This window comes from Rhinichthys klamathensis, unplaced genomic scaffold (genome assembly GCF_029890125.1).
Source record: "Rhinichthys klamathensis goyatoka isolate OS25496 unplaced genomic scaffold, OSU_Roscu_1.1 h1tg000188l_1, whole genome shotgun sequence".
Lineage (NCBI taxonomy): Eukaryota > Metazoa > Chordata > Actinopteri > Cypriniformes > Leuciscidae > Rhinichthys > Rhinichthys klamathensis.
The window spans coordinates 429,608-450,527 of NW_026606715.1; the positions used below are offsets into that span (position 1 = coordinate 429,608).

General features: G+C 40.1%; 1 protein-coding gene across 1 annotated transcript in view; it reads left to right on the forward strand.

Moving 5' to 3' along the window:
• The window catches only part of LOC130095206 (exportin-5-like), a 45,255-nt gene extending 28,428 nt beyond the window's left edge, over positions 1-16,827 (forward strand). Inside the window, exons 20-33 of the mRNA XM_056261895.1 lie at positions 99-198; positions 1,207-1,388; positions 1,533-1,633; positions 3,072-3,168; positions 3,289-3,424; positions 4,147-4,245; positions 5,583-5,629; positions 7,111-7,214; positions 7,298-7,357; positions 12,004-12,104; positions 12,196-12,303; positions 12,741-12,878; positions 13,920-14,084; positions 16,593-16,827. Coding sequence (XP_056117870.1) covers positions 99-198; positions 1,207-1,388; positions 1,533-1,633; positions 3,072-3,168; positions 3,289-3,424; positions 4,147-4,245; positions 5,583-5,629; positions 7,111-7,214; positions 7,298-7,357; positions 12,004-12,104; positions 12,196-12,303; positions 12,741-12,878; positions 13,920-14,084; positions 16,593-16,742 — 1,588 coding nt within the window. The 3' untranslated portion in view covers positions 16,743-16,827. The remainder of the gene's footprint in view (positions 1-98; positions 199-1,206; positions 1,389-1,532; positions 1,634-3,071; positions 3,169-3,288; positions 3,425-4,146; positions 4,246-5,582; positions 5,630-7,110; positions 7,215-7,297; positions 7,358-12,003; positions 12,105-12,195; positions 12,304-12,740; positions 12,879-13,919; positions 14,085-16,592) is intronic.
• Positions 16,828-20,920: the final 4,093 nt, after the last annotated feature.

Genomic DNA, 20,920 nt, shown 5'->3' on the forward strand with positions numbered 1-20,920 from the left:
GGATGCTGTTACCCAAACTGGCCTTTACTGAGTTTATTAAACAGAGGTTGAAATGAATGAATGATGTGTGATTCTTCTTTTATTTCTGTGTTGTGTAGCGTGTTATGGGATCCTGCTACCTTCTTGGCATATGTTGGTGCTGATCAGGTGGTCAGTGACCCTGACAAAGAGGACCAGATGGGTATCAACAGGTCACGGGTAGGTGTGCCCTAGGGATGCATGATATATTGAAATTAGATGAATATTGCTTTATGGCTTAGTGTTATTATCATATTGCTCAGGCTTTCATTTAATTAAGGGAATATATGTGCTATCAGATTCAGAGTGAAACGCATCATTTACACATGTAGTTCATGAAACACTGTATTTTAGTGTCTCAGAGCAGCTTGGTTCATTTACTGTGAACGAGACACTGTGAGCATGTACAGTGCTAAGCATAAGTGAATACATCCATGCTAAAGTTGACTAAAAAGAGGAATAAAAAGATCATCTTTTGGTAATTAATCTTAATGCCTTAATTATAAAAAATAGGAAAAATCCACCCTCTAAGGACACCAATCTTCTTTGTGAATGAGTAATGTATCGTAAATAAATGTTCTCCCTTAAAATACAGGGGGCATAAGTCAGGACACCCCATGTTAAATTTCCATAGAGGCAGGCAGATTTATATTGATTACTTTCTGTTGATTCTGAAAAATTCTGTTTTTTATTTGTTATTATTTATTGCTATAATGCTGTATTTGTTAAGCTCTAAGCTGTTACTAATCACCTCTAAGATAACGAATGGAATACGGTGTGTTGCACATGTTGCTTTCCAATAAATAAGGAGTTGTCAATTCATTATACTTTCTCATCTCCTCATCTCTTTTTTTATAATTAAAAAACATTGTTGTTAAGAATAGTATAGAATAGTATTGTTTTATTTCAGTGAGTGAGTGAGTGGTATCGGTGATCATATCGGCTACTTCTGCTTCCAGTAATCGGTGATCGACCCCAAAAATCCTGATTAGAGCACGCTTAATCTTACCCATTCATTCTGGTCTTGGAGACTCTTCTAATGAACTGATGAGTTGAATTAGATGTGTTTAATTAGGAAGAGTTAAAAAATTAGTAGTGTTGGCGTGCCTCCAGGAACAGGGTTGGGAAACACTGGTCTAATAGATGTGAATATGAGTGGCTTTGATTGGCTTGTGTCTTTTATGGCAGATTAGTTTGTGTGTATACACCATACTTGGCGTTGTGAAGCGTGCTCGTTGGCCTGCTGATCCTGAGGAGGCAAAAGCAGGCGGCTTTGTGATCAGCACTACCTCTGATGGGACCCCCATCTACAGAAACCCTTGTGCAGAGCCTGTGCAGGCCCTTCTGCCCAACCTTTTGGCCCTCATCAGGTACATTAGGTCATTTCTAGAAATTTTGCTTCCAAAATAAGACATTAGATATGTGAAAATAGTCATGATTAGCTTGTGTATATGTACTGTTTTTCTGCTATTGTAACAGTGTTTGGAGTAGTTTCATGTTCTTCATCCTTTCAGGACCCACAACAGCTTGTTCTTGCCAGAGAACGTCAACCGGCTTAGCAAGACCTTTACTAGAGTCTATGATATTATGGATATGGATAAGAATTCCGTTTTAGGTAGGTTTCTAATTTGTCCTGTCCTGATACAAACATCATAATTCAGGTCTCATCATAAAGATAACAGTTACTGTTGCAGATTTCATCAATTATAAAACAAGTTCAAATCCGCTGTAAAGCAGCTCTACAGATGACAATTATTCAGCTCAAGTCAGTTCAGTGTTAATTTAGTTCAGTAAAAGTGTCAGTGCTGCAAAGTTAAAGGGATCGTTCACCCAAAAATTTAAATTCGATCTTCATTTGTTTTCTGAAGATGAAAGTAAGTCGTACGGGTTTGGAACGACATGAGGGTGAGTAAATGATGACACAATTTTTATTTTTGGGTGAACCATCTCTTTAATCAATTATGAAACAAGTTCAATTCAGGTAAAAGCAGCTCTACACAAGACTGAATATTATTATTCAGATTTTGTTCTTATCTACTAGTGTCAGTGCAGTTGAATCGATGGTATTGCTGAATATTAATCGTCTTTTAAACACCAAACCCTGGTTATGTTAAAGTCCCTGTAAAGGCAATTCTAAAAAAAAATTCTAAACACATTGTTAGAAATGTATTGCTAAAACATATTACAAAGACTGAACTGTGAAGTACTGAATTGTGGAGTTAGACCGTTAAACAGTTTTTCACCATTGCTATTTTCCGGATTTTTTGGGCGGGGCTAAAATGGGGCTCGATGACGCACTGGAGCCCATGAGCTCCTGGACACGGCCCTACTTGATGACGCACTGAGGCCACTGAGGCTGGCCCCTCCCCTAACAATAGAGCACATTCACATCAGTTTGGCGCTCAATCGCGAGTCACTGTCAGTACTATTAGTTACTACCGTTACTACAGCCTGCAGTTTGCTAGCTAGCTATGCCTTCGACACGGAAATGCGTAGGCTACCTGGATGCGATCATGTACAAAACAGATCGGTGTCTTTATTTAAATTTCCTAAAAACGATCACATCAAGAAGAAGTGGATTAATTTTGTGAAGAGCCAACCTTGATGGAGAGCTGAGGATCACAACCAACACCCGCCTCTGTAGTGATCATTTTACACGGGATAGTTTTATAAACTTTGGTCGGAGACAACTGGGATTCACTAATAATCCGCTGTTACTGGTGAATGGGGCCGAACCGACTATCTCCCGCCTCGGCCTTCATCTCCCCGTCCCGAAAGCAGTATCACTAATATCACCGTCGGAAGCTTTCCCGCGAGTGGGCGTGGTTTCAGCGCAGCCAGTGGACACGCCCCCAGCGTTTGAGAGCAGAGAATAATGCTCATTTTTTCAAGATTTTGATAGCTTATTTTATGTACTTGCCGGCTTTTTTTATCATTCAAATTTGGCTGGGTGGCTAATAACACATTTTTCTGTGGTGTGACAAACTCAGAACACATACTTAATTTTGACTTTACAGGGACTTTAAAGAAATGACTCTTCTTGTTTCCTACAGGAATTCCTCAACAAGTTTTAGATTCCTACGACTCCCCAGTGTACAGAAACATTGATGAGCGCATGCAAGGCTTCTTCTCCTCACTCTACGAAAACTGGTTGGAACAAAGATTAATTTTTCTTTTTTGTTTCTTGGTTTAATAAAAAAAACTCTTCTCCAATGGTGTATTCTCACTTTCCCTGATCCTGTTTACCCTTTTCTGTTTTTCTTTTTAAAGTTACCAACTGCTTGGGAATACTGGTCCCTGCTTGCAACAAGACTTTTATGCTATAGAGGGCTTGGCAGAGCAGATTGTTGGTTCGGCCTTCATCCATCTAGACAGTGTTCCAGACCACAGGCTCCGTCCCCTAGTCCATATCCTTTTTATCATATACATGTATTTTTTTGCTATTAGTTATATAAACTTCTACTAAAAAGTAGAGCTGCAGGGTTAATTAGTAAAAGATTGCGATTTAGATTCAAACACCCACACAATCTCATTCCTAACTGAAAGCGACCACAGCAATTAACATTTTGTCAGAACCTCTGATAAATGACATGTTATTTTGTTTAATTGTCTGTTCAGAATTGTGGGAGAATCGTGATTTCTATTTCAAACAAAACAAATTGTGATTCTCGATTTATCCAGAATCATGTAGCTCTTTTAAAAAGTCAGTAACATCTGCCAGTAACACGTAATAATAATGCTATCTAAATAATCATCTTAATACCTAAATTAATAGATCACCATGAGCTTATGATCAAGAATGAATAAAGAACTAACCTTAACTACTACTGACTAGATTCATACATGGATAACGACCAGCGTAACTACATGTTTAATAGTTAATGCACTAACTAACATCTAGGTATAAACTAAATCAAACACACTCTATAAGAAAGAATGAGAAGTATTTGACATGCATAGTTGCATATTATTGCCATGATTTAAACATCCCTGGATGGCACAAGATTAGTTCGCCATTATTTACACGGATCCTTTTTATCAAATGTAGATGATGCTAATTGTCATTGACTCATGAATGAAGTGCTTTAGGGTACAGTTTGTTTTTGTTGTTTTCCTTAATGTCTTTCACGTCTCTTCATGAAGCAGCTGGTCTTGTCCTGTCCTCGTGAGTACTATGACAGCCTCCTCTGTCCCTTGCTGGGTCCATTATTTGCCTATCTACAGCAGGTAAACTTCACATCACACCCAATAAATGCCTCATTTAAATACTGATATTCTGTGCCGCCTCTGCTGTGCAAAGATGTTTTGTTGATGCTGATTTCATTTGATTGGTAATAGCACTATGTCTCTTTTAATTTATTAAAGGGTTATTAGTTCACCCAAAAATCAGTAATGTCAGTAATTACTCTCCCTCATGTTGTTCCAAGCCCGTAAGACTTTCGTTCATCTTCGGAACACAGATTAAGATATTTTTGATTAAATCTGAGAGCTGTCTCACTCCTCCATAGGCTTCTATGGAATTGAAACTTGCCGGCCCAGAAAAGTTATTAAAGACATCGTTAAAATAGTCCGAGTGACTACAGTGGCTCAACCTAAAGTTTATCAAGCGACGAGAATACTTTTTGTGCGCAAAAACCCCCCATAATAACGACTTTATTCAACTATTCATTTCCTTCTCTGTGGGCCTCGAGTTAGTTCACGTAGTGTAACAGCGCAGCGATTGTGTGTTGTACGTCACACGCATCACACACATGACCAGCGTCAGCCAATAGTGAGCCTACGTGTGACGTACAACACAGAAGCGCTGCGCCGTTACACTACGTGAACTCATTTAAGGCCCACAGAGAAGGAAATTAATAGTTGAATATAGTCGTTATTTTTGGTGTTTTTTGCGCACAAAAAGTGTTCTCGTCGCTTGATAAACTTAAGATTGAGCCACTGTAGTCACTCGGACTATTTTAACGATGTCTTTAATAACTTTTCTGGTGAACCAGCTCTCAGATTTAATAAAAAATATATTAATTTGTGTTCCGAAGATGAACGAAAGTCTTACAAGTTATTCAACAACATGAGGGTGAGTAATTACTGACAGAATTTTCATTTTTGGGTGAACTATCCCTTTAATTAAAAGTGAATTTATGTATACTTCTAATAAGGTTAAGAACAATTGCCTTTATAATGGTATAAAGGTGCTCCTGGAAAGAATTTAAGGGAGCAGAATCGTCCCTTAATAGAAAAGTTAATTTCCATTCATTTGGAGCTGCTGTGAAACTAACCATTGCTAGAAAAAATATTTTTGGGTATCAGCTTTCCATGACAGGCTTAAACCAGCCAAGATTCTAGCACAAAAACACACTAAATATCATCCAAATATCAACAAAATCCCATAAAATATTAAGATATCATTCTGTTTTCAATATCGAAGTTTGAAGGTTGCACAGACACTTCACTGTTGTTTTACATCATTCAGTAATTTTGGGTATAGTGAAGCAACCAGTATTGCTTGTAGCACAGGATTTGCCTAATGCTATCTCCTATTTTTTTATTTATTTGATTGAAAACAGAGACTGAGCTTTCGGTGGCAGATCATCAACCAAAGGACCAGTCTGAGGTAAAATATTTTAAATATATATGTATTATGTAAAATATTTTAGTGTTGGATAATACAACATTTTTGTGTACAGTTCTGGCCTTTTACAGTTCTTTAAACACCGCTTTCTTCTCACACGTTTTGTGTGATACCCCTGCCTCGGGTGTGTGTGGTTGAGATTGAAAGAGAGAAGCTGCAGTTGCATGAGACTGACACGAGTCTCTATTCTCCAGAAGCCCTGACTGAAGCCCCATTCACACCACCAGTGACTTTGTAGCTGCATGTCGCTTGTCTCTGTACTTCAAGTCTTTTGTAGCTGTTTCTTGTGCCGTTGCTTTACAGTTTGTTTTTCATTGCTTTTGACCCTTGTAAACACTTCAGTCTTCACTGCATAAATTATAAATTAATACTTTTTAAAACTATAAAAGTTATTCAGTCAAGAGCAGTGAGTGTTTTTTTCTTTTTCATTTGTTCTTTGATTGTCCTTAATGACAGACAGCAGCTGGTTTATTAGGCTGCTGTCACTTTAAGCCCTGCCGCACATGACGTGGATCTGACGCACATCCAATTTTCTCACAACTCTTTGTTCATTTAAGACTTCATTAAACTAATTTAAGACTGCTTGCGTGGATACTGGTCAAAACGGGCATTTTGGCATAATTTTGTGTGTTTTCATCCATTCAAGCGCTGTCTGAAGGGGCACAAGTTGTGTGTCACACAGACAGGAGATTCACAGGTGCCCACGTTCTCTTTTGTCTTATCACGCTTGAATGGTTTAAAAGCACCTGCATGACTAAGAGTGTCGTCATATATTGTAACACTAGAAAAAGGATGACTGGAAAAACGGATGCTGCATTAATTTGTTAAATATTTTTTAACGCTTTATACTGATATTTCTAATGCGTTCATTTTGACAGCCCTAGTCAAAATAGTGCCAAAAGTTTCCAAAACATCATTAAAATTTGACAAATATTCAGTTTTCTTGTCTGTTAAAATGAACATTTTGCACATTTCAAAATCCAATACACAACAGAGGCACAGAGTCAAGTTTTTTTAAACTCTTGTTCTTTCTTTCGGTAATCTGTTTCACACGGATGTTTGTCACAATACAGAAGATCTGTCACTACTTCTGTTTCATTGTGACTCTAAATAGTAGAATAGTATGTTTGCGTTGTCAAGCCAACATAATAATAATGTTTAAATTCAACATCAGTATGTTAGCTTTCCTAAGCCAACATAATATGTTTAAATACAGCATTAGTAAGCTTTGGTTACAGAAGTACAATCCAAAATTCACTGCATTTAGACCTTCAAAGATTAAACATCATGCACCTGTTCAGTATGGTAGCTTTCTTAAACCAACATAATACATTTAAATAAAATTATTATTATATTGGCGTGAGAATGGCAACATGCTGATGTTGTAAGTTTAAATAGAATATCTTTGTGTTGGCTTTGTCAAGTCAACATGATTATTAATATGGTTGTTATTCATGTTTTAGTGCTCAGGAGGAGGAGGAGGCCTATGAGGAGAACCATGTGACTCAGGAAATGGTGGAGGAGCAGCTGTTGCGGTTGGTCACGCGAGAGGTCATTGACCTTCTAAGTGAGTTTCCCTAATGCATGTGAAGCCTTTCAAGTTTGCTTCACTTTTTATACAAAATAACAACTTTGTAAATGTGTTTTCAGGTGTGACTTGCATTACAAGAAAATGTCCAGAGTTATCTGCAAACAAAGAGGATGCAGATGGTGAGTTAATGATCACATTCTCCATGTATCATGTGGAAATCCACCAATTAAATTAAAGTCTGACCACTCAATGGTAAAACTTAAATAAAATGTATTTGTCTGAAATCACGATCCAGGGTAGTCTCTCTTACAACCAAAACACATCTCAGAGAGCTACAAAATGAGCTCTTAGCAAAACAAAGTAGCCTATTTATTCAGTAATTTGGTACTATTATGTGCTGCAGAGTAAACAACACTGTGCATCACGTTGAAGGTGGCTTCTGCTGCTTACAGGATACATCTGATTGTGAGCATTAGATTTTCAACTCTGATTACTGCACACTCACTCACGCTTGTATGTGTGTTTTGGAAGTAATAACGTCTGAAACATACTTTACTTTCTGAACAAGTATGGACCAGAGTGTGAGTTGCTTTCATGTGCATCGTTCCACAGTTCCAGTGCAACCGAACTCAGCGGTCGCATTACCATTTTTTTTCTTCATATGAACAATGCAGTGTTTCAGACTTAACTAATAGTTTAAAAGCCTACTGAGTACTGTGATGTGTTGGAAATTCAGAAGCGAAGACCAGGAGACTTGGATGCATCTTCAACAAGATTCTTTATTGAGAATGTGCTGTTTCGTAGCTGCAGTCATCAAGGCCAACTAAGGCAGTGATACATTGTAGTTTATATAGATTTTAGGGGGCAGTGCTTAGAAATGGAGACAAAGCACCTGGGTGACGACCTTAAACAAAACATGCAAATAAAGGATCCAGGTATAGGAACCTGCCCCAGACTCTAGAGTATAACCAGTCCTAATTCAATCAGCATAACTATTCAACGAATTAGGCAGGGGCTCCAAGAGCCATTAAAGACAAAAGGTGAGAGTTTCATTAATCTGGCTCATTTGACTTGCAATAAAGAGAAGAGGAACTGGCAGAAACATCTTGCTAAAATCTTTGCTTAACAGAATCATTCATCTGATGTCATCAACTTCACCTTAAATGCTAAATGCAATATACTTCAAGGATATCGGTAAAAGAGAAGGTAAAAGGTACAAGAACGAAAGGATATCGGTAAAAGAGAAGATTCCAAGGAAGTGTGGGTGTAGCTGGGAAAAAACAACAACTTTGAGGGGACTTCACTTCACATCCACATGGGAAAGAAGAAGTGTGGTGGTGGTAGCCTGATGCAACCTTGCACTGCTCCGGTAAGGGCAGGTCAGACAAATGGGATCCAAGGCCGGGTTGACAACCACAGTGCCAACAGGCCCAATGTTGCAGAGGTAGAACAGGAGGAAAGGAAGAAAGGGATGCTGATGAACCCCAAGAAGTTAACCCAGTAGCACTCCCAAGTGACCCAAAAACAGAGTCGAGCCAAAGGGCCAGGAACCTGAAGAACCCACTCCTCAAGGAACAAGATGAAGTGGCTAAAGGCCAACAAGGTCGAGGAGTGGAGAAAGCTGGACGAACATCTGAGCGGGCTGCTGCAAAAAGCTCTGTGCGGGTCAGTGGTAGCCAAGCTAAATCTGTTCGGGGAAATCCTGTATGAAGAATGCAGTTACAGGTATGATGAGGTGACCATCAGAGAACCCACAATAAGATCAAAGGGCAGGAGGGAGAAAGAGATCGATGACCTGGTGGCAAGCAGAAGGCAGCTCCGCAAGCGTTGGAGGAAGGCAGAGGAGTCTGAGAAGGAGGGCCTGAAAGCTCTCTGGGATGAGATCATAAGACGCCTTGCTAACCTCCGGAGGGCAGAACGCATCAGAAGATGGAGGAAAAGGTAGAAGGAAAGATCAAGTTTCTTCAGGAATCCATTCCGGCATGCACGTGGGCTCCTTGAGGAAAAGACAAGTGGAACACTGGATATCTCCAAAGAAGAACTGCAGGAGCACATCCACACTCAGTACAGTGATCCAGCAAGGAACAACCCCCTAGGCTCCCCAGGGTATGTGTCTAGACCCTCATAACCATCAGCCCTGTTTGACGCATCATCACTCAAGCTCAGCGAGGTCAGGCAGGTGATCCATACCATCTGAGTGCAGAGGGCAGTGGTAGTCTCTATTCCCAAACAACAGAACGCTAAGACCATCGAGCAGTTCAGAAGCATAGCTCTACTGAATGTGGAGGGGAAAATCTTCTCCGTGATGGCAAGAAGAATGACCACGTACCTCACGGAAAACAATTATATCAATACCAGCTGCCAGAAAACTGGGATTCCCGTTTTCCCTGGTTGTGTAGAGCATGCTTCTATGATTTGGGAACAGATCCAGACCACCAAGAGGGAGAAGAAAGATCTGCACGTCATATGGCTGGACCTAGCCAATGCCTATGGGTCAGTGCCACACCAGCTAATAGACTACGCTTTGGAATTCTTCTACATCCTGGACAACATCAGGACCATGATCATGAACTACTTCCAGGACATGCACATGTGCTTTGCACTGAAGAAAGTCACCACTGGCTGGCAACAACGTGGATCAACCCATCCAAAGCCTGGGAAGACTTTATACATCTGGTCTCTCAGACAAGAATATGGGGAAAATCATCCTTCGGCAGCTGTCAGAAGGGCTGTCCAACATCGACGCAAGCCAGCTACCTGGGAAGTAAAAGATGTTGTGTTATCACTTCACCTTGTACCCAAGGGTGATGTGGCCTCTGAAGCTGTGCGAAGTTACCTCATCCTCCGTAAGCTGGATGGAGGCAAAAGCCAAGTCCTTCATCCGCAAATGGCTCGGCCTACCACGGTGCTTCTCAGCTACTAGTCTGTATGGATGGAACTCACTCAAGCTACCCCTGAAATCCATCACCCTGGGCTACAGGCAGGAGAAGGCAAGGTTGGTGATGGAATTAAGGGACTCCTCTGACAGGGCAGTGGCTGTGCAAATGCCAGAGTTGAGACTGGAAGGAAATGGAGAGCTAAGCAGGAGGTGCAGAAGGTGATAGGAAGACTGCAACATCAACAAGTTGTGGGCATGGTCCAGACAGGGCGGGCAGGCCTCGGATGGAGCAAGCCACCCATCCTTCCTCTCCATCCTCCAACCAGGAAGGAGAGGAAGGACCTTGTTGTTGCAGAGGTCACCAGGATTGAGCAGGAGGAGCTCAGAGTGAGGTCTGTGGCACATGGGGCAGCAGGGGCGATGGACAACTTGGGAGGGAGTCGCGAGCCGAGCAATCAGCTGGGCACAGTTCTGGAAACTGCCACAGGCTCGGCTCCGTTTCCTCATTAGGGAAACTGCAATGCATACCAGCAAGAGACCACCCGCCAAGCTGCTAACACCAGGGGTGGTGTGGAAGATGGAAGTAGACCTGGGAAGACAGCTCCAGTTCCCACAGGAGATATGCAGCACTACCTTAAGACCAGACGTGGTGCTGTGGTCTGCAGCTGTGAAGTCAGCGATGCTGATCGAGCTGACAGTGCCATGGGAGGAGGGACTGGAAGCTGCCTACGAGAGAAAGAAGGCGAAGTATGCAGACCTGGTCGCAGAGTGCAGAGAAAGTGGATGTAGTGTGAGGCTGTACCCGGTGGAGGTGGGAGCCAGAGGCTTTGTGGGCAGATCAACATCACGTCTGCTCAAGGACCTTGGACTGAGGAGAGCCACATAGAGTAGATCCACCAAAGAGCTCTCTGAGTAAGCTGAGAAAGCAAGCCACTGGCTCTGGCTGAAACGACAAGAAAAGGCTTGGGGAGTCACATCCAATTACGCCGCCTTCACACTGGCAGATGAAATCAGCTCCGTAATACGCAATACGGACCCAACAGACGTCGTACTACACAGTAAAAGCTGTTGGAAGCGGGTAGAACAGAGATTAGAAAGGTTGATTCTGTCAGTTCTGTATGATCTCTCTGATGAGGGTTATAGAGATATTAATAGGAAGGCTGCTGCGTGAGGAAAGTTGCTCAGGACGTTGACGTGTCAGGTCGGCTAAAAAATGTGATATAGTGGTATAATTTATACCACTATCACATTTAGTTCGATGTCTGCCTACAATTTAATTGTATTAACTACCCTAATAACGTTAGAAAATCATGAAAATAAAAAATGACAAGACAACTTATCGTTATAAAATCTTTATTTATTTTATTAAAAGGTAAGAATTCAGGTTTGTTTATCAGTATCATAGCAACGCTAACTTCCGCTGGAATTGTCGGATAGGAACCGTCCGTAGCTTTTCGCAAGAGTTCAATTTTTTGAACGCATCCGGATGACCAACGGACACGATTTTCTTCGCACCGCACTCGGTCGGACCCGTTTCGGACTCATTCGCATGCGGTCTGCGAATCTCCATAGGAAATGAATGACTTCCGGTCATTTCGGAGCCGTACCGGAGCTGATTTCAACTGCCAGTGTGAAGGCGGCGTTAGGTTTTGCTGCAGGGGGTGCCAGGGAGACGTCCCTGTTCACTGCCCCGCCACCAGGAGATGTTCTGGGCCCAGCTGAAGACCCTGCAGCAAAACCGTGCGGTATGCAGTCAGGTTTAGGCCTGCCTCAGGGAAGAAGACACCCCTGCCATGCACAGTCTACCACAGGCACCGTTGGAGGTGCGACAGGCCTAAGGCTCAGCAGAAAGACCATCTCACTGTAATGAATAACCTTAGTTTTTTATGTGATGTTGTCAAGACATAGGATCAGCAGATCTTAAAAATACTTTCATCTTCTGTTTAGGAGATGAGGAGATGGTGTCAATGGATTCCTCACAGGGCATTCAAATAAATACACCTACAGATGAGCTCTCAGAATTGGGCAAGTGCCTTCTCCGAAGTGAGGTAACTAAACATTTATTTGTGGGCTCCATCAGTTGGCTTCTATATCTGACCTCTGATATCAGAGTCATTTTTTTTCTCCCTTCCTTTTCAGGATATTTATATGAACCTCCTGACTATATGTTTTAACTCCCTTTCCTGGAAGGACACTGTAAATTGTCAACGGACTGCTGGTTTGCTCTGCTGGACTTTACTAAAACAGGTGCTGATTTTTCCTGTCTCTCATAAAGGGATAGTTCACCCAAAAGTGAAAATTCTGTTATCATTTACTCGCCCTCAAGTTGTTCCGAACCTGTATAAATGTATTTCTTCTGAAGGTATTTTGACGAACATGGGTAACCAAACAGGCCCAGGTCCCTCAATAGTTCCCTGGGCCTGTTTGGTTACACATATTCTTCCAAATATCTTCTTTTGTGTTCAGCATTCATACAGTTTTGAAACACGGGTGGGTAAATGATGACAGAATTTTCATTTTAGGGTAAACTATCCCTTTAAAACATTCATAATTCATCACAATATTTATATCAGTCTGCAAATGAGATTAGAATTGAATTCTAAAGATGCCAGCTATTTTATATTTGAATCCTTTGCCTTGTGAAAATACTATGTGTGTGTGTATGTGAATGAATTCTTGTGCAGGTGCTTGGTGGTAACCTGCTTCCGGAGGCTGTGACGTGGCTCTTCGCCAGTGTACTGAAGGGTCTGCAGATGCATGGGCAACACGAAGGCTGCAATGCTGCACTAACTCATCTGGCCTTGCTCATCTACGAGGCTCTAGTGCGTCATTTCAGCTCAGCTATCATAGCTTGCATGTTTTTCAGTATGGGAAGCACATTTGTACATATATTAATGCTGCACCACTGTAAAAAGTATATCCTTTTTGCCAATGTTACTCCAGTGGCCAAAGCAGCTAACCTGCTGGATATCAAATTTTTTTAAGTTGGCATTTATGAGATTAAAGTTGACTAGTCGCTGATGACGTCATTAATGAACAAATAACCCTCGAGCTGAGACTCAAACGCGGGTTGCCTTGTGCACAGCTATGGCATCTGACACATTGCTGTCCACAAGGCTATTGCTCCTACATAACAGCTTATTTTTATCAGTTCTTTTGTCTTTGGGTCGTTATATTTCTCTTAGATTTCTGCTCGTTCTAAATCATATATAGATAAAGTGTCACAGTAAAGATTACATTTATATGAGTGTGAGACCATTTGTGAGAGACCATTTGCGTGTAAATTAATTCTAGCTGGCAGAGTCTCTCTAATAGTGAAGCTGTGGGTTTTAGTTACTAAGAAATATATGCTAAAACTTTTCAGTTTCTAAGCTATTTTCTTGTTAAATCACAGAACAGTGTTGACAATACATTTCTGCGCAATTGAATGTTTCTGTGTGTGCGATCTGTGTGTAATGTGCGGGCTACTGTCTGTATGTGTGTGCGTTACAATGCAGCAGTGCATTAGTTTAGAACGGTGATTAACTTGCGTGTACAATAAGCTGTGCATTCACCATTTGAGCATCCAGATGGTATAACCAAACATATTTCTCCATGTTAAAATGATCATTGAACTCTCAGTGACACTCTCTATAACTATTATCAGTTTAATTTTCATAAAAGTCAGTGACGATCATGCTGATCCACGTAGATGGCAGTGCAGTGTCTAACACCACTGTATTATTGGTACTTCAAGTACACAAAGAACAGTGATGTTAACACTAGTTTAATTACTACTGAATGCACCTTTAAATGACCATAGTAGTGACTGAATGCAACGTTGAGAAAATGTAATTAATTTTCATTCTGATATTTCTCTACAGAGGCCTCGATACGCTGAGCTGCGTCTCATCATGAATCAGATCCCTGATATCCAAGTTGATGCCCTGGAGCAGTTTGATCAGAAGGCCATCCAACCCGCTGTATCAAAGGCAGGAGAGAAGAAAAAGAAAGAGCAGTTTAAACGTCTCATTGCAGGCACTGTTGGGGTATGGACACTTTTAACATTTTTAAAATTGCATGCTCAATGTTAGAAAAAAGTCATGGAATACACTTGTTTGTTCACAAAGAATTTGATTTCAAGATGAATTCAAGAAATATATAATATCTTGCCACTTTCATTATGGCTATTGCAGACATGCTCTATTATATTCAAACTTAAATTAAACTAAGCACATAATCAATACCTGAGATTATCATTGTCTTTGGAAATACTGTCTGAGTGTTCTTCCCATCCAAAACATCACAGAAATAGAAGAATTTAATCCCCATGGGGTCATGGGAGTGGGCGATCTTCCCAAAATTTCATATCATGATCTTATAACAGACAATCACGATCTGAATCTCGATCTTCGCAATTATGAGGTGTACTATGGAGAATATCCAGACTGGAACAAGCCTATGGTCTGCCTTTACATGCACATGAACTTTAATGACATCCCATTCCTGATCCGTAGGATTTAATATGGAGTTGGCCCACCTTTTACAGCTATAACAGCTTCGCCTCTTCTAGGAAGGCTTTCCACAAGGTTTAGGAGGTGTTTATGGGAATTGTTTACCATTCTATTAGAGAAAGCGCATTTGTAAAGTCAGGCACTGATGTTGACCGAAAGACTGGCTCGTGCTCTAATTCATCCCAAAGGTGTTCTATCGGGTTGAGGTCAGGACTCTGTGCAGTCCAGTCAAGTTCCTCCACGTCAAACCCGCTCATCCATGTCTTTATGGACCTTGCTTTGTGCACTGGTGCGCAGTCATGTTGGAACTGAAAGCGGACATCCCCAGGCTGTTCCCACAAAGTTGGGAGCAAGAAATTGTCCAAAATGTCTTGGTATGCTGAAGCATTAAGAGTTCCTTTCACTGGAACTAAGGGGCCAAGCCCCACACCATAATGCCCCCTCCACCAAACTTTACACTTGGCACAATGCAGTCAGGCAATTACCGTTCTCCTGGGAACCACCAAACCCAGACTCGTCCATCGAATTGCCAGACAGAGAAGTGTGATTTGTCCTCCAGAGAACACGTCTCCACTGCTCTAGAGTCCAGTGGAGGCGTGCCTTACACCACTGCATCCAATGCTTTGCATTGCACTTGGTGATGTAAGGCTTGGATGAAGCTGCTCGGCCATGGAAACCCACTCTATGAAGCTCTCTACGCACTGTTCTTGAGCTAATCTGTAGGCCACACGAAGTTCGTAGGTCTGTAGCTATTTATGACCCCACTTTGTGATTTTATGTGACCTACCACTTCGTGGCTGAGTTGCTGTTGTTCCCAATTGGTTCCACTTTGTCATAATACCACTAACAGTTGACCGTGGAATATTTAGTAGTGAGGAAATTTCACAAATGGACTTATTGCACAGGTGGCAACCTATCACGGTACCATGCCTGAATTCACTGAGCTCCTGAGAGCAACCCATTCTTTCACAAATGTTTGGAGAAGCATCACGGTTTTCTCCAGAGTGGCTAGCTATATATATATATATATATATATATATAATTAACCATCACTGAACTAACTGAAGCTGGACTGTGATGATATTTTCTTCTGGAAACAAACTTTGTTGCATTATTTTCCTGTTATCACTGTAAAGCTGCTTTGAAACAATCTGTATTGTAAAAAGCGCTATATAAATAAAGGTGATTTGACATTAGATCAAAAGATCCGAAAAAGCCCACACATTTACCCAACCATAGACTCTCCCCTCCAAGAAATCAAGACAGAAGTGGTTGAAAGTGGTGAAAAGAGATGGATTAAAACATTGGGTGTAAACTGGAATGTGTCTACTTGTGATCCGTTCGACCAAAACGCATCTTAATACCAGGTGTAAACAGGGCCAATGTGATCCAAAACAACATGAAGGTGGGAGTGGGCTGCTTTTATTGGGCCTTTATGCAACCACCCAGAACATCCCTAGCAAGAATACAGCAATAAGCTACTTTTCTCTGTAGGGAAATTGATTAACAATAAGTTATAAAACTTTAAAGGCCGATCTGTCGTGAGCTCCAAAGGTTCTTAATCAATGGTTTATGGTTTTTGTATCCATTCAGTTTGCATTATTTCCACTAATAATTGTGTTTTACAGTGGAATTCATTGTGAAAACTACATTACCCATGATGCTGTACTCAAAATTCCAGCAATCAGAGTTGCAGAGAGCAAATCACGCCAAAAGCACCACTCCCATGAAGTCGATCTCCCTACGCTCTCAAAATACTTAAATATTTTTTTTAAATCCCTATGGGGAAAAATGAAAGAATCACCTAATCATCCACTTGAACCCTGATGATGTTAACCTGTATCACTCAGCTCTAATCATTTATACAGTTCAAATAAAATAAATGCAAAATATGAACACTTTTTTTGTGTTTCAATATCCTGGTTCCTGGTCTGCTCCAATGATGATATCTTTGATTTATTATATGCAATTTCATCTGATTAAATATTGTCAATAAAATGTCAACATTTTAATCAATTGGTCCATTTGTGTGTGTGCTGTTAGAAACCCCTAGGACAGCAGTTCAAGAAGGAAGTACACATCCGCAACCTTCCATCTCTGTTTAAGAAGCCAAAGCCTACGAAAGATATGCTGGAGAACACTGATGATGCAGGTCTGATCGCTCTATTCTCTCCTGACCGTGACCATTGCTGAGGGAACCACAGCTTTACCACACCCTCACTTCATTGAGCCTCTTGTGTGTAGTACAGTATCCGGTCTGAAAGGCCTTTTTAAGGCAATGATGGCTTATTGAAATGAGGAAAGACAACAAGAACATTTGTTTCATTTAATTTGGGTGTACATTGTTTCTTTTGTATGGATCTATGTAATGGATCTGTATAATTGTAATTTAAAGTAAAATTAAAATCTTGCTGTTGGAGCACCTCAAAAAAGATTTTAAAAAAAAAAAAAAAAGATTGAGAAGTCTTGTTAATTATACAGTACCATATCTGTTCTGGGGATCTTATGTGCAAAACCAGCATCCAGCACTACATTCCAATAGGAGACAATGAGCTATTTTTAAAAAAAAATTACAAAATCAACACTAATTGGCATTTGACATGTCTGTGTACAGATTATGTAAAAAGTGTTGTGATTTATACTCTGCAGTTTTTAATAAATGTATACCTGGACAGTTTCAGTGATGGTATAGACTCTTTCTTCAGTAGTCAAATATTTTATGCAGACTTCACAACTGTGACAAGCTTGCTTATGAACAAATACCGTTTCATATGGACGGTATGAAAAAACTGATCCATTGCAGAGATTGTAAGATTTTGGTTTGTTCTGACATGCTCTGACATTTGTGCTCATTTCTGTTACTTGTAACATTTTCATGGCTGTATCCAGCACAAACTTATGAAATGAGATTGGAGTAAAAACATGTAGCCTAATGTTTCACGCATTCAAATGCACAGCGTGAGACCCAAACTCACAGCACTTTCAGAGAACATTTACTGAAGCGATCGAGCCGCTTCTCACTATGAAACATTATTGTTAGCGCATTATAAACCTCTACGTTTGAGCTTATATGTAAATGTACTTTATTTATATAGCACCTTACATCGACCGATAGGTGAACCAAAGTGCTTTACAACAAATTAAACAACAATTTAGAACAACAATACACCAAAAACACAAGTACAACAATAAAAGAAAGAAACGTAAGAAAAATAGATAAAAATAAAAATCAATATAAACGTGCCACCACACTACTAGGTACTAAAAGCCACTATAAAAAGATGCGTTTTAAGTCTTGATTTAAAAAGGCCCAGGTCAGTAACAATACGCATCTCACTGGGGAGCTTATTCCAGAGCTTAGGTCCAGAAACTGAAAAAGCGCGGTCTCCCCAGTGTTTAAGTTTTGACCTGGGCACTTCCAACATGAGTTGATTGGACGACCTCAACGTCCCACCATAATTACGAATGGTCAGCATGTCTTATATGTAAGATGGAGCGAGGCCGTTAAAGAGCTTTAAAAACAAACAATACAATTTTATATTGAATTCCTATGAATATATCCATGAACACGGTATTTAACAGTAAACACTGGTCTTAACATTATAATATTCATCATGTTAATGTAAACACTCACACTAACCTACTTTTATATCATGCTGTTTTACATTATCAAGCATAAAAACATCCTCGTGCCGTACATGTATATTTATTTAGCATTGAAAGGTTGCCTACCTGTCTATAGTTCATATTTCAACATGTTTCCATCGATTTCATACATTTTAGGTCTGGCACCAGTTCAACTAGTGCAACTTGAAGTTTATGCAACAATAACACGCTAACTAATATAAGTGAGAATAGATTTCTTACCTTAAAAATCGTTCTTATTCTAAAATCGCATTCTTCTTCTGAGGTAAATCCAGGGTAAACTCACAGCGTGTCTTCCAAACTTGAAAATCAGAGGAATGATGAAGTTTGATGCTTTGTTTTGAGGTAATGGGGGGCGTTTACAGGTTTGCGTTCTTCACGTGGACGATTATGAGGGGTCAGCATTCAGTTCAGGAAAAGGTGAAACTTTCATTTGCTTTTGCTTTTTTTTTTAATTTGAGATTTTTCCTAAGGATAGGATTGATCTAAAGCTAGACGGAGGAGAGGCAGAGAAACAACGGAGCCCATACATCTCAACACCAGGCCTTTGAGTGCCATCACAGGCTGACGACCCAATGCAACTGCCCAACAAGTTCAACTGACTGACAAGATCCACACAGAACACAGAAGGACACTGAAGGGGAAATCTGGAATGCCTTGTCTCTTCAGTATATCTATATCCTTTTGAGTGATTTGATGAGTCATTTACATATATGGTTGACAATCAAGTTATTAATGAAAGACCAATATTTCCTCTAAGTGATTGAAAGAATACAAGAAAGAACATTTTTTGTAAAGTCTGTATGAAATATCTGAGAGGTGACCGAGGGTCTGGCTTTAAATGCCAGGAATGCAGTAACAGTGCTTGCTCATTTAGCCCGGCTTCCAGAAATTAATTATGGACTTCTTTAACATATCAATAAATCCATCTGCTTTTCTAGGGCACCCTGACAACTATGGTCATTGAAGTCTATAATTTAAGGCACCATTTCTCAGTTAAAGCCTTATGTTCCAGTTAGACTAAAGTGTTCTCTCCTTGAGAGAAAGAACGTATTATCTTGATGTTTTGAGAATACTCTCCTGTTTATAGTTAGAGCCTGGCCAAATCCAACCTTGAAGTCAGTGTGTGTGTGTTAGTCTTTTTGGTTATAGAAGATGGACTGACTTGTTGTTCGGGACATGCTGGCGCCCAGTAACCCAAATCTGCGACCTGGAAGTCAAGTCAAGTCATCTTCATTTATGTAGCGCTTTTAACAATGGAATGTTTCAAAGCAGCTTTACAGAGATAAACATATAATTTAAGGTAACAGATTGTTTTGGCGTTATAGCGGTTCTTGAATAATGTTACTTCCAGCTAAAGTTAACTTTGATTGATTCACCTCCGTCGAAATTATCAGACTTTAAACGCGAACCTGTGATTAACGCTGACGGCGTTAACATGCTCATTCAGAATTGATTCTATAGTTATGTGCTTTTTAAAATATGTGCGCAGGTTTGTAATTCATACAACCCAGCCTAAACAAACTACTTTTCTTGCCTATAAATTTTGATACAGAATGGAAGGCCACAACGTGCCTAACTTCAGGGTCCGAGTGTCAGATGCCTAATCGATGGAGATATGCTTCAGTCTATCTGTATGTGTGGAAAATTACTGTTTATCTATGTCTCAGCCAATGAGAATCATTCAACCTGAAGCAAGGACGTAGCTTAGACCTTGGTGTATGGTATAATTGCTGTGATTTTTGTAACTGTAAGGTAGCGGCCTACGAACTCCATGTGAGTCTTAAAGCAGACTTCTGCCTGATGAAACTACAAACTATCTTCAGTAAAAATGTTCTTCAATTAACTGCACTATTGACTCCGGGTCTTCATTCATATCTAGTTTTGGGACTTTAACTGTAAATCCCTAACAACACTTAAAATTTTGTTAATTATCATATTAACTTGATTTTCTTTTTGATTATTCACTGCTCTCACTGCAGTTCTTTGTATTTTCTGTTAAACTAACATTCTGAATCTGCTTTCGATAGGTACCAGTCCAGCCCAACTGTACATCTTAATGAAGGAAAGCAAGTTCATTAACACAAGTAGGAGCTTGACTCACCAATCAGTTAAAACTGGGGCTGGATTTGACATAGTAAGGGTTATTAAATTAACTAAATAGTGGTAAAAACATAAACAGATTATTGACTATGCAGAGTTCACTGGCAAAGAAAGGGGAAATAGGGCACAAGGTGTCCAAAGATAAAAGTATGTCTAAAAAAGCAACAATATTGGTCACTCCATTTTGTTTAAAGGTAATTTTCTAGACTCAATAAATATGTCTCTAAAATTCCAAACTTTTGAAATCACAAATGCTGTCATTACCAGGGGTATGAGATAGGATAGTTTTTTTTTTTTTTTTTTTTTTTTTTTTTTTTTATGGATCCAAGATTATGTGGACATCTCCAACTTTCTTCTAAAGGTCCCATGACATGCTTTTTTTTGTATGCTTTGATATATGCCTTAGTGGTCCCTAGTACTGTATCTGAAATCCTTTTCCCAAAATTCAGCCTGGGAACAGAATTATAGCCACTACAAGCCAGTCCCAAAATGTGCTTTCCTTCAAACGTGCCGTTTCGGTGTCTGTAGCTTTAAATGCTAATGAGGAGGAGAAAGGCGGGGCAAGGTGTGTGGCCTTGACCATCTTGCTGCAACGGTACCATGCATGCATGTTTACATTGGAT